Raw genomic sequence first — 13,783 nt, forward strand, 5'->3', positions numbered from 1 at the left:
GAGGGAGGGAGGGAGGGAGGGAGGGAGGGAGGGAGAGAGAGAGAAAGAAAGAAAGAAAGAAAGAAAGAAAGAAAGAAAGAAAGAAAGAAAGAAAGAAAAGAAAAGAAAGCTTGAAACAAGCATAAGGATTCAGGTTCTAAAAATCCATTTACCAGTCCTGCTACAAAGGATCACTGCTGGCCTTGTTTTAATCATCTGTCTACATGTTCACAACCATCATTTTATGAGAAAAATATCCACAGACTATCAGAGCTGTATGGCCAAAGGCCACGGAACTGTGTACTCAACTAGCTAATCCTGAGGGAACAACACTGAACATTCCCAGTACCTAACCACCTGCTGAGCATCTACAAGATTCTCCACTTCCCAAAGGGCTTGGCCAGAGGTAGCAGAGCAAGCATAGCCTCTGATCATGAGGCCACAGGTGCTTGCACAGGGAAGCTTACCCAGAATCCGAATGTGGGATGGAAGGTGGCTATTGATCTTATCCAGAATGTTGTCAATTAACCACACCTTTAGGGATACTACCTGCCCAGCTGCAGACACACCCTGCAAAGAATACAGAGCAGAGAGGAGAGGTGGGTTAGGAGTCTTGTCCTCCAGCACAACCCTTACACCCTGGTCAGGAGGCAGAAGAAGCAGCCAACAGCCCAGCTCAGCCACTACAGCCAGGAACACCCCATTCTGGTCCTGCAGGTGACAAGTAGTTAAAGCAGCATCTTGTTCTCACTGTGCTTGTTTTTGTTATTTATTTGTTTTGGGTGCTTTGGGGAGTAGGTCTCCCTATGTAACCCTAGTTGGCCTGTAACTCACTATGTATACCAAGCTGAGCTTCCCACAAGCCCTCTCCTCTGCTGGGATGACAATTGCACATAAGTAGGCCCAGTGTTCTTCTCTTGTTTGTTTCAAGACTGAGTCTTGCTATAAAGCCTTGAACTCTGTAGCTTAGGCTATGTTCAAATTTGAAATCCTGCCTCAGACTCACAACTTCTGGGACACTTGTACCACCATACCTGGCTGTGCTATAGAATAAAGCGCTTTCAACAAGCCTTACCACCCAATCTACACACAACAGGCTCCTTTGGAGGTCAATGCAATCATAAAGACCCAGGCCCAGCCATGTTTTTATATCCCAAGCCTGGGAATGTGATGCAGCCCCTCAAGGTGTGCCGCTAAGTGCCACCATCAACCAGGAACTGATTCCAGGGTAGACACCCAAGCCAATCAGAGACAGAAAGCAGTACTTGACCTTGTGATATGGAATACAAAAGTTAGGCCATCAGCCACAAGCAGCCACTTCTGCAGGATGAGTCACTGTGGTGATATGCTTATCATGTGGGTACACAGTGTTGTCCAAGACCTCCTGTCCAAGAGTGTCTTGGGCAGGAGAGATGGCCGAGTAGCTACTAGAACCTGCCCTGCAAGCTTGGTGACCTGATCTCCGGAATCCATGATAGAAATCACTACTCAAAGTTGCCCTTTGACTTCCACGTGTGCACACCCACACTCACACACAACAACAAAAGTCTCTGACTTCCACATGTGCACACACATACTCACACACAACAGCAACAACAAAAAGTCTCTGACTTCCACATGTGCACACCCATACTCACACACAACAAGAACAAAAAGTCCTAGTGCCCACACAGAAGACACAGATGCTTACACTAACTATATGTTGCAATGAATACATCTTGGCTATACAGATAAGTGATGCAGACTTACCCAGCTCTATCTGAAATCACAGTCATGAGTACAGAGGTGGAGGAAGAAGCAAAAGTGCAGGCAAAAGCAAAGGCTATGGGAACAGATATAAGAAACGCCAGAGGCCAGGAACACTGCTGTAAGTTGTTGCACTATAGGCAACATAATTTGTTTCTCCTGGAGTTAGAACTTCTATCACCATCCAATGCCAAAGTCAACCTGTGAGACCTGTCTTGTTTAGAACCAAAACAGACTGTGTTGGTCTTTGCCCTGGACTGTGGCATCCCAAACTAGTTCTGTTTATTCTGAGCTGTGGCCAATAAATCATGTCTTTTTTAAAATTTTTAATTATATGTATTCTTTTTTTTAAAGATTTATACTTGAATATATGGCTGCTTGACAGAAGAGAGCATCAGATGCTTGTGAGCCACCATGTGGTTGCTGGAAATTGAACTCAGGACTTCTGAAAAAGGAGCCAGCCATACTCTTAACCACTAAGCAATCTCTCCAGGCCCCATGTGTATTTTTTTAATCTTTTTTTTTAAGATTTATTTATTTATTATGTATACAACATTCTGCCTCGATGTATGCCCACATGCCAGAGGAGGGCGCCAGATCTCAGTACAGATGGTTGTGAGCCACCATGCGGTTGCTGGGAATTTAACTCAGGACCTCTGGAAGAGCAGCCAGTGCTCTTAACCTCTGAGCCATCTCTCCAGCCCCTGTATTCTTTATAAACATTTTTAATATGTAATTATATGTATAGGTGCCCAAAAATGCCAGAGGCATTGGATCCCCTGGAGTTGGAGTCTACAGAAAGTGTGAGCCACCTGAATTTGCTAGGAACCAAATTCCAGTCCTCTGGAAGAACAGTAAGTGCTCTTAAATGCTAAATCCTCCCCAGAGCAATAAATCATCTCTTTTGTTGTCTCAGATTAAAAAAAAAAATCCAAAATCAAAATTAAGGGGAAAAATTCACCCACCTAAACTAAACAAGTGCAATAACCCTAATAATCATATCTACTTTGTGGAGGGGCTATTGTGCATGGCTATAAAGCAAAGACATGCCACATGCTGCCTTTGGCCTCGACCAGAGCTGTGCAAAGGAAGCAAAGGCCAGTGAAGACAGGGTCCTGTTCAGCCCAGCTGGGACCCAGCAGCAGATTAGTAGTCTGTGTTCCGGGCCTCCTGACAACAAAACTAAGTGTTCTTGCCCTCTAACACTGGTATGATAGACAAGTGCCACCAACTCAGCCAACCTATATTTTGTTTTTACTTTCTAAGTAAAACAGCACAAACTATGTCACTACTATCAAAATTGCTATCATGCCTCATCGGGCATGAACCCTGGCTAAGATCCCTTCTCACAGGTGACAGTGAAAGCTACAGGCAGATGGGGCACATACCTTGTCTGTGCGAGCACATCGCTGGAAGGACATCTTCCTCATGTCTGTCCCATGGTTTTCAGGGATACAACCTGCCTGGACTAGGGCAGATACCAAATCATCTTCAATGGTCCTGAACTGAGACGACCCCAGATTCCTCTAAAGAAAAAAATGGACATCCTGTTTTCATGAGTTCTTAGGATATACATAGGCCAGGAAGCTGAGGATCACTTCTGGAACGAGCTAATGCCGCACCTTTGAGCCTACCCCAACCACAGTCCAGTGTGTGCGTGAGTGCACAAGCTCAGACATATCAGATACATCCTACCAATCCCCAAAATAAACTGCATCCATGCTCTCAGAGGAAACCTTTCCAAGGAAACAGGCCTGTGAGTACCTCAGCCAAGTTCCCTGCATGAGGAAATCCTCTCAAAGTCTGCTCTCATTACCACGGAAGTCCACCCCTAAATGCACCATGAAGTCAGGGACACTTCCCAAACGACATAAAAAGATTATAACAAAAAGAGACCATAAGCCTCACTCAGCCCCATGAGCCAGGCACCTTTGTCATTTCTGTAATGAGGAAACTGAGGCAAACAGGATCTTACTTGAAAGGCATAAAATTCTTCAGACAGCCCACATTTAAAAATTTCTGGGGGGGGGGGGGGGGGGGGGGGGGGGGAGATCTCTTAACTGGCTATTTCGCTCTTCCAAAGGTCCTGAGTTCAATTCCCAGCAACCACATGGTGGCTCACAACCATCTGTAATGAGGTCTGGTGCCCTCTTCCGGCCAGCTGGCANGCAACCACATGGTGGCTCACAACCATCTGTAATGAGGTCTGGTGCCCTCTTCCGGCCAGCTGGCATACACACAGACAGAATATTGTATACACAATAAATAAATAAATATTTAAAAAAAAAATTTCTGGGCTGGAGAGCTGGCTCATAGGTCCTAAGTCCAATTCCCAGTAACCACATGGTGGCTCATAGCCCTCTGTAATCTCATTATTATTATCTGGTGCCCTCTTCTGGTGTGCAGGCAGACATGCAGGCAGAACATTAATAAATCAATCTTAAAAATAAAAAAAATAAATAACTTTTCATAATCAGAACTGCCCTCCAAAAAGCGGACTAGTCACCCCAGGAGCAGTGAACAGTCTGTATGTCCTCATCAATGTCATAGTCTACGTCAGATTAAAGCCACCACTACTACCCACTCTCACAAAATGAGTTTCACTATGAAGCCCATATAGCTTTTTTTTGTAGCCCAAACTGTCCTTGAAATTGAAACCCTCCTGCACCAACTTCCTGAATGCCAGGATGATGGGCGATGTGCCAGCGTCCCAGCCAGCCTATGATCTCTTTTAAAGTAGAATGGGATATGACTTGTGTCACTGCTGTCTTCATTCTCAAGATCACTATTATGCTTGGTCCGACAGTTTTCAAAGCTACTGTTTTGGCTGGATGCATCGCAGCAATGAACACCATCCTGTGCATCAGGATTAAAGTATTTTGTTGGTGGTGGGTTTTGTCTTGTTTTTCAAGACAGGTTTCTCTGTGTAGCAGCCCTGGCTATCCTAGAACTAAATTTGTAGACCAGGCCGGCCCTGAACTCCCAGAGATCTGCCTGCCTCTGCCTCCCGACTACTGGGATTAATGTGTGTGCCACCACCATCTGGCAAATTAAGATTTAAAAAGTGAGGAAAGGGATCAGAGAGATGGCTCAGTGGCTAAGAGCACTGACTGCTCTTCTAAAGAACTGGGTTTGATTCTCAGCACCCTGATAGCAGCTAACAACTGCCTGTCACTCCAGTCCCAAGGGATCCTATGCCATCTTCTAGCCTCTGAGGGCAGTGCATGCACACGGTACACAGACATGCATGCAAGCAAACACCCAGATATACAAAATAAAAATAAAGGTTAAAGTTTGTTTTAAAGCCGGGTATGGTGGTACACACCTTTAATTTCAGCACTCTTGAGGCAGAAGCAGGTGTATCTCTTTGAGTTCGAGGCCAGCCTCATCTACAGAGCAAGTTCCAGGGCAGCCAGGATGACACAGAGAAACCCTATCTCGAAAAACCAAACAAAACAAATTGTTTTAAGAAAAATTAGAGGGGCTGGGGAGAGATGGCTGCCCTTCCAGAAGACCCAGGTTCAATTCCCAGCACCCACATGGCAGCTCACAACTGTCTGGAACTCCAGTTCCAGGGAACCTGACACCTTCACACATGCAGGCAAAACACCAGTGAACATAAAGTAAAAATAAATAAATAAATGTTTTTTTAAAAAGAAAAATTATGGGGCTGGAGAGATGGCTCAGAGGTTAAAAGCACTGATTGCTTTTCCAGAGGTCCTGAGTTCAATTCCCAGCAACCACATGGTGGCTAACAACCATTTGTAATGAGATCAGGTGCCCTCTTCTGGCATGCAAGATGTTGTACGCATAATAAATAAATAAATGTTTAAAAAAAAAAAAGAAAAATTATAAATAGGAAGTGTTAATAGCAGAGGTGACAAGAAGAACCAAGATTCTTCCCACACTGGTCAGTGCCACTTTCAAAAGGTCAAGTTGGTGGTAGGTACCAGCCTTGCCCCAGCTGCCCCCCAGGATACTGGCCAGGTAGCACCTGCCATCTCTCTGGTCTTCACTCTCAGCACGCCCAAGTACTGTGCAGGTTCCACGCTAATGACAAGACTCACTGCTCCCAAGGTCACACGTGAATAGGCACAGAGCTGTCCTAACCATTCGTGAAACACAACCACCCAAGTCTTATATGGAAGACTCTCAGTTTTGCTATTTCCTGAGCATCAGGGAACAGGGGTCGATCCAGGTAGGTGGTGTCTAGGCGCAGCCCTCCTCACCTGCATGCCGTGGTAGCCCTTGCCGGAGTAGGCCATGAGCAGTACAATTTTGCGCTTTGGCAGCTTTCGTGGAGGCTCTTCATCCTCGCTGCCCTTGGCCCTCTTGGGAGGATGCTGCGTGTCTTCCCAGACCCAGCCACCTCGGACCTTCCTGTCTTGTTGGTGTGAAGCCAGCGCTGGTGGCACCTTGTTTCCAGCCATAGGGGGCAGGCTGGGAAAATAGGCATGAGTGATCAAGGTGGTAAAAGGATACAAGAACAGAACCTGATGCTCTCTGCCTGCCTCAACGGTCTCTGAAGACCTTGTCTAATGGCAGACCAGTCTGGCTCATCAATGACAAACGACAAAGTGACTGGGGTTGGGAAACAGTGGCAACTCAGGGGTAAAGTTTGACGCACAGCTGGTCACAAGCAGGCAGCAGAGGCAGACAGCTCAGGGGACAAGGTAGCGATGGAGTCTCAAGGTAGAGATAAGACACAGGTAAGTTAAGCAGAGGCAGACAGCCAGGGGAGCAGTGGGAGCTCAGGGCAGAGGCGCCGGTCGCGGAGTCTTTACCCGGGCACGCGCGGGCCAGGGCGCGCCGTCCACCGTCCCCAGGCTCTCAGCAGTGTAGCCCACAGGCGGGGGAAGCCCATGCGCGGCGGGGTGGCGGGCACCGACCCTCGATCTCACGGATCCCTGATGAACTCTGCACCCCCAACACCCCTGCCCTATCTTTCTTAGCTCCGGCCCTGGAGCGCTCGTGATCTTAGGCTAACCTGTCACCCCACAGCCCCTGCCCTCCGCCCGCCGCCTTAGAGACAGCGCAGCCAGCGCGCGCGTACAGAGCGAGGAATGTCCCGCCGGCCCCACTCACGGCGCCGTGGACCCCCGAAGGCCGACCACGTGGACGAAGGCGGAAGCGGGCAAGCGTTGGAAGGCGGCCGAAGGCGGACAAAAGTCTTTCTGGGACGCGCCTAGTGGGGTGGACCCAGTGGGTGGGGCTTCCCAACCAGGATCCAAGCTGAACTAGGCGCAGATTTCGAAAGAAGCCGAAGGCTGGCAGCTGCTGTGTCTTGAGAATTAAAACCACTTCATTAAAACGTGCAGGTTAGGAATGCACCAGGGAGCCAATCATCAGATAATAACCGTTAAAGCCCAAATAACCCCAGCACCGTCTCAGTGGTTCTAAGTGGGCCCTTACCTGAAGGCCCAAGGTACCAACCCTGGCACTGGGAGGTCACAGCTACTCTTAATGGTTTTGCGGTGCGCAGACCATCAAGATGTCCCTGTGTTTTTCGTTTCCAGAAGCTGCTGCAATTGCCAGATACTGATGTGTTTAATGGCATGAAACCGTGAATATCGTTCTGTTGTCCTCATGTTACTGATAAAATTGGGCACGGGTTCTGATCCTGGGTCATACAAATAGGTGTCTACATCCAACTACATTTTCCTTTTTGTTGTTGTTTTGTTTTGTTTTGTTTTGGAGACAGGGTTTCTCTGTGTAACAGTCCTGGCTGTCCTGGAACTCGACTTGTAGACCAGGTTCACTGAGATCTACCTGCCTCTGCCTCTCAAGTGCTGGGATTTAAAGGCCTGCACCACTACTGCCTAGCCATGCCACGGACCATCCCTCTCGGAGACCACTATCCACGGGAGAACAGGGTGAAGGATAGGATAGCCAGGATACGATGCAAGGGAAATGACAGACAGACACACTGTGTAGTGAAAATCTGCTGCAATTTTACTTCTGCAAAGCTTCAGTTTTTGTACAAAACAGATCAAAGAACTTGGCAGGTTCACTGAATCACCCCACTCAGGGTTCCAGACATAAATCAAGGTTAAGCATAATCAAAATAGAGCTTCTTCTACGTGCTCCTTTCTACGTGCTCAAGATGTTGGCAAGGACTTTTAGTTTTGTTTTGTCTCTTAGAATTCTGTCTCACACCATTATTTACATTCTACCGTGGGAGACCAATTCCCAGGGTCCTGTGTTTAGCTTTCCATCTATATAGTTTTTTATTCTTTGCTCCATATTCCCTAATAGTTTTCTCATTTTCTCAGGATAGTTCCTATACCAATATATTAAAGCTGGTCTCATGTTTTCAATAATTTCCTTTCTTTCCTTCTTACTATAAAGACACCAGGGCTTCTGAGATCTAGCTAATCTTTCCATAAAGGGGAATTTTCTCTAACTCTCCTTTTCTCTCTAAATCTGATTCACTATGACGATTCCCTCATAACATATCAACTTTAGCCGCTTCTGTTTCATAATTAATAAAGTTTCCCAGGCTCATGTGGCGTGGGGCATACTTTATTTCCTCAAGGACTGCTTTAATGAACGGTGGAGCTGAGCCAAGGACGTACTTTGATCTCTTGGTAAGCGGTCAGCTGCAAACAGGAAAATTAAGAAATACAGAGAAAGATCAAGCAAGGTGTCAGGAGAGCTTGCTCTCAGGGCCATCTCCAGATACGAGATTTGCCTTATGGCATCAGGTCCTATCTCGACCGCTGATTGCCAGGGGGACCACCTGGGGCTTCGCTCCAGGAAGCTCTAACCCCAATCCTTCAGCAGGCAAAAGCCAGCGCAGAGGCATTTTGTCACTACACGGCAGTCACTGCTGTGGACGTGGCATAGCCATTTCCTTTTTTTTTTTTTGAGACAGTCTCATTGAATAGCCTGACCAGCCTGAAACTCACATAGATAGATAGATAGATAGATAGATAGATAGATAGATAGATAGATAGATAGATACAGTCATACACACATACACATATATAAGCCAGGCCCAGGCAGTGGCCCACACGCCTTTAATCCCACCACTTGAGGGACAGAGGCAGGTGAATCTCTGTGAGTTCAAGGCAAATCTGTGAGTTACAGGATAACCAGGGCTGCACAGAGAAACACTATCTAGAACAACAACAAAAAAAAAGATACATGCATACATGTATATATCTGCCTTCCAAATGCAGGGATTAAAGGCATGCACCACCATACCCACTCAGCTCCTGTCTCAGCCTTCCAAGTGCTGGGATTACAAGTGTGAATCACCACATCTAATTCCCACGTTCTTATTTTTCTAATTGTGTCAAAGACAAACACACAACAAGCATGATGCTGGACAAGCAGCCACTGGTGCATAGGCCCCAGTTTCTTCTCTTTGATTTTGTTCCCCATTTTCTGGCTGTCACATTCATCCTGAACATTCTCATCCTCAACTTGCATCCTTTGTCACTCTTTCAGGAATGGTAAATTTCATCAATCTCTGGTTCTTTTCTGCACCCACCTGGCTGAACCAGGACACTTCCCTATTCACACTCTTGGCTTCATTAGACATATAAAGCCACACACAAAGACTTGGGGGACTGGGCTGAACACTTCCGAGAACCATGACTCAGGTGATCATAGTTTGAAATGGGACAAGGAACCATGTGTACACAGGGATAAAACATATTCCAGGTAACTAGAGACCAGTACAAAGGCCCTGGGGCAGCTGTGTACCACAGTGTGGCAGACCCTCCTCAGTGCCTATGCCTTCCTACCGATAGAGTGGGTAGGGCCAGCAGGATCACTTCCAGAGTCTGCAGTTAGAAAGATCACAGGGATGCCTCATAATAGAAATGGCAGAAACAAAGTCAGAGGCATCAGCGGCCTTATGGGTATGGAAAGGACTTGGCTGTGACCCCTACTAAAGTGAGAGTCCACTGGGCTTTGTGAGGCAAGGAGGTTGTGGGACCTGGGAGAGAATGGCTAACAGGAAGAGGCAGCTGCACGTGCTGAAGACTTCCAGATAGTTCACTCTGTCCATGTATTGAAGAAGGGCTCCCAAAGAAAGTCCTTCTCAGAACCTGGAATTCTAGTGTCTCTGCACCTGTCTTTCTACAGAAAACTTTGCTGTCTTTACTGCTTAGGTATGACCTCTTCCTTTGATATGAGTGTGCCATGGAAGCAACTATACAGGTCCCAAGGTGTAGGAGGCGTGTTTGTATGTTGCTTTCATTGGTTGAATAAAGAGATTGCCTTGGCTTTTTTTTTTTTTTTTTTTTTTTTGAGACAAGATTTCTCTGTAGCTTTGGAGCCTGTCCTGGAACTAGCTCTTGTAGACCAGGCTGGCCTTGGTGAGATCCACCTGCCTCTGTCTCCCAAGTGCTGGGATTAAAGGCGTGTGCCATCACCACCCAGTCATTCTTGAACTTCAGCTAAGAAAGGCGGCCGCTACAGCAGAGCTTTGAGCAGACTGTACTAATCAAGGTAAGTCTGTAGCAGCATTCTCCATTGAGTGGGGACCTGTTCAAAGTCAGGCGCATCCTGGCCTCACTCATTAGCTTCCTTCCCAGTAAGGGAGAGCTCAGCTATGAGGGTGGGACCCCAGGACTGCTGAATGGCATTTTGTTCCCAGGTTGACCAGGAAGGCCTCTGCAAGCCTTTGAAGCCTGAGACGGGAGAGGAGGCGTGGCTGTGGTGGCTGGAGGTCATACCACAGCACAGGGAATCTGCCTTCAGTGACAGGTGGACATTGAGGCACTTCGAGAGTAATGCAGCAGAGGTGTATGCAGTATGAGCGGCAGGGCTGCGTTCAGGCCGTCCTGGCTCCCGCATGGCTAGCTTTATCCGAAATAATTACACACAAACTGTATTCATTTAAACACTGCTTGGCCCATTAGTTCCAGCCTCTTGTTGGCTAGCTCTTACATATTGATCTAACCCATTTCTAATATTCTGTGTAGCACCACTAGGTGCGCTTACTGGGAAAGATTCAGCTTGCTTCATGGTGTCTGCCCGGGAGAGGGGAGCATGGCCTCTGAGCTCACTTCCTCTTCCTCGCAGCATTCTGTTCTGTTTACTCCTCCCACCTATGTTTTAACCTATGAGGGCCAAGCAGTTTCTTTATTAGAATCAACCAATGACCTTCCTCCATCAGGTGTAGCCTACCATGGCAGAGGTGGAACTGACAGGGAAGTGCACGTGGCATCTTATTGAGGCCTTCACTCCAAGAGTACCGTGGCACCCGGCAGAGATGTAACCTCCCGCATCAGGGGTGGGTTTGGTGGGAAAGCTGCACATGTGGTCTTAACTGTGGCCATGCTATTCTTAGCATATTTCACAGGCCTTGAACTGTCTGTCTCCTCATCATCGGATGCCATAGAGATCAGACATGGAAGAGGTAGAGGTGAAGGAGAGGTTACCCATTTATAGGGGGAGACAGCAGGTGACCAACAGTCAACAGGGGTGGAAAACTGTGTCAGACCTTTACGTTTCATGCTTAGTTGAGGACTTCTGTGGGTTTTTTTAGGCTACAACTGTATGCCCACATGGTGTCTTTGAATGAGGGATGGAGTTCAGGAGCAGAGTCTTGGTTCCGTCTCTTGGGAGGTTGGAGGATCAGCCCTTATGTGGAGGCACTGGCGAACCAAAACAGGAAAATGTGCCTTCCTAACCAGATGGGCAGACAAACACGACAGAAAACATAAAAGAAGGAAAGAAAGGGGTTCCCAATGCTGTGCCGAAAGGACTGAAAACACAGCATTGAAGAGCTTTGCCACCGAAATACATCATCTTGGGGGCGCTGTCCAGCACCGCAGGTGAGGTGAGGGGAACAACTAGAACCTGTTGGGGTGCCAGATGTTGCTAGGTCCTAAAAGGCTCCCTCAGGGAGGCAGTGAGAAAGCACAGTGTCAATGGCTAGACACAGGGAGTCAGTTAAAGGCAAAAAACCCCAATCAAGCTGAATTAAAGGATATCCAGGTTTAATGGGATTCCTGCGCAGTTTATTTTTTTATTTTTTTAAAGATTTATTTATTATGTATACAACATTCTGCCTTGATGTATGCCCGCACGCCAGGGGGCGCCAGATCTCAGTACAGATGGTTTGGAGCCACCATGTGGTTGCTGGGAATTGAACTCAGGACCTCTGGAAGGGCAGCCAGTGCTCTTAACCTCTGAGCCATCTCTCCAGCCCCCACTCCCCCACTCCCACTCTCCCCCACCCCTGTCCCCGGGGAGCAGTTTAAATAGACTGGGGAAGTGGTCAAGATTTGGCGAGCTACCTTGGCCCTCCTCCAAGGGAGAGGTCAAGGTTGGCAGGCACAGGGGCGGGGCCTCGAAGCCTTATATACTCTTATCCCAGCACCCAGGCTGCATTCTGATCCTTTGATATTGCCTGGTTGCCCCTCATAGGCTAGGCACGATCAGGACCTTTGTCAATACCTGTTGCCAGGCTCTCAGGCCGACACCAGATTGGCTCATCTCTCAGATTCACCTTCCTACAGTTCCTTCATTTTTAATTTAAAGGGGGCGAACCTGCTCATCAATGGAAAAGCCTAAAAAGGCAAAGGTGGGTACCATTTGAACCTTATCTGGCACCACCATCAGATGTAAGGACGCAAGATCTTTTAACACTTTTTCGGCGCCTAAATAATGATATAGAGACTTATTATGAAAGCTTGGCCTTTGGCTTAGACTTGTTCCTAACTAGCTCTTAGAACTTAAATAACCTGCTTGTTAATATGTTTTACCACATGGTTTTTACCCCACCCCCCTTTTTTCTTTTTTGAGACGGTATTTTTCTGTGTAACAGCCCTAGCTGTCCTGGAAATAGCTCTGTAGACCAGGCTGGCTTTGAACTCTGCCTGCCTCTGCCTTGGGATTAAAGGTAGGTGCCACCACCTCTCATCTCTCTTACTTATTATGTATAGTGTTTGGCCTGCGTGTGTGCCTGCAGGCCAGAAGAGGGCGCCAGATCTCATTACAGAAGGCTGTGAGCCACCATGTGGTTGCTGGGAATTGAACTCAGGACCTCTGGAAGAGCAGTCACTCTTAACCACTGTGCCATCTCTCCACCACCATTTTTTTTTTGGTCACATTTCCTGTGTCTTGCTGGTATTTCTTGCCTCTCTTTTTCCTCTTCCCAGTGTTTCTCTCTGCCTATTTTCTCCTACCTATTAGCCATTCAACCACTTATTGAACCAATCAGAAGGTGCTTTAGGCAGAGACAGATTTTAGAAAAAAATTGTTTCTAGGAATATCTTGCTTAATATCCCATTTCAAATGACCTTGCTTGCTGCAATTAAAACTGCTGACATTTTGATTTCTCTTAAAGCCTTTAGAATTACTTGTCTCCCCGGGCGGTGGTGGCGCACGCCTTTAATCCTAGCACTTGGGAGGCAGAGGCGGATCTCTGTGAGTTCGAGACCAGCCTGGTCTCTCCAGGACAGGCTCCAAAACCACAGAGAAACCCTGTCTCAAAAAAAAAAATTACTTATCTATGCCGGGCGGTGGTAGCACACATCTTTAATCCCAGCACTTGGGAGGCAGAGAAAGGCAGGTTTCTGTGTGAGTCTGCCTGTGTGAGTCTGCCTGGTCTACAAGAGCTATTTTCAAGACAGGCTCTAAAACTATAGGGAAACCCTGTCTCACAAAACCTTGTTTCTTCTCAGGGTAGCATCATGTGAGGTCCAACATCAGTCATATTTGTAGTCCATTCATCTATTGGCATTTATCTTGCTTTAAAGGCCTAATTACCCCCTTTGCATTCTGAATTAGCATTTTCAAAAATCAAACATTCAATTAATATTTGTCTGACATCTGAATCCAATACTATTTTATTTACAGCTAGAGTCAATCTTTGCCAAAAAAAAATAATAATAAAAATAAAAAATCAGGGAAGGTTTCTTTTGGTCCTTGTATAATTTTTTTTTAACTGACTCAGGTCTCTTTCCTGACTCTTCAACCTTGTCCCAAGCATTTAAAACTGTGAAACAAAAGAGTGCCAAGATGTGGTCATCAGATTCAAGCTGCCTTTGTAACCTTGTAGCAGCTGACCTTGGGAAATACCTCCAGCTCTATCTCG

General features: G+C 46.9%; 1 protein-coding gene across 4 annotated transcripts in view; it reads right to left on the reverse strand.

Annotated features, from left to right (window-relative positions):
- Positions 1-6,892, reverse strand: part of Pus1 (pseudouridine synthase 1) — an 11,328-nt gene extending 4,436 nt beyond the window's left edge. The window contains exons 1-4 of one of the 4 annotated variants that reach the window (XM_050122072.1): positions 6,811-6,892; positions 5,955-6,165; positions 3,114-3,251; positions 447-549 (exon numbers count right to left, since the gene is read on the reverse strand). In XM_050122072.1, the coding sequence (XP_049978029.1) occupies positions 447-549; positions 3,114-3,251; positions 5,955-6,155 (442 nt within the window). In that variant the 5' untranslated portion in view covers positions 6,156-6,165; positions 6,811-6,892. Of the gene's footprint in view, positions 1-446; positions 550-3,113; positions 3,252-5,954; positions 6,166-6,509 lie in introns of all 4 variants that reach the window. The other 3 variants (XM_050122071.1, XM_050122073.1, XM_050122070.1) reach the window with 3 other exon arrangements.
- Positions 6,893-13,783: the final 6,891 nt, after the last annotated feature.

The sequence above is a fragment of the Alexandromys fortis genome, unplaced genomic scaffold, assembly GCF_014885135.2.
Source record: "Alexandromys fortis isolate MF-2015 unplaced genomic scaffold, M_Fortis_MF-2015_v1.1 scaffold_193, whole genome shotgun sequence".
Classification (NCBI taxonomy): domain Eukaryota; kingdom Metazoa; phylum Chordata; class Mammalia; order Rodentia; family Cricetidae; genus Alexandromys; species Alexandromys fortis.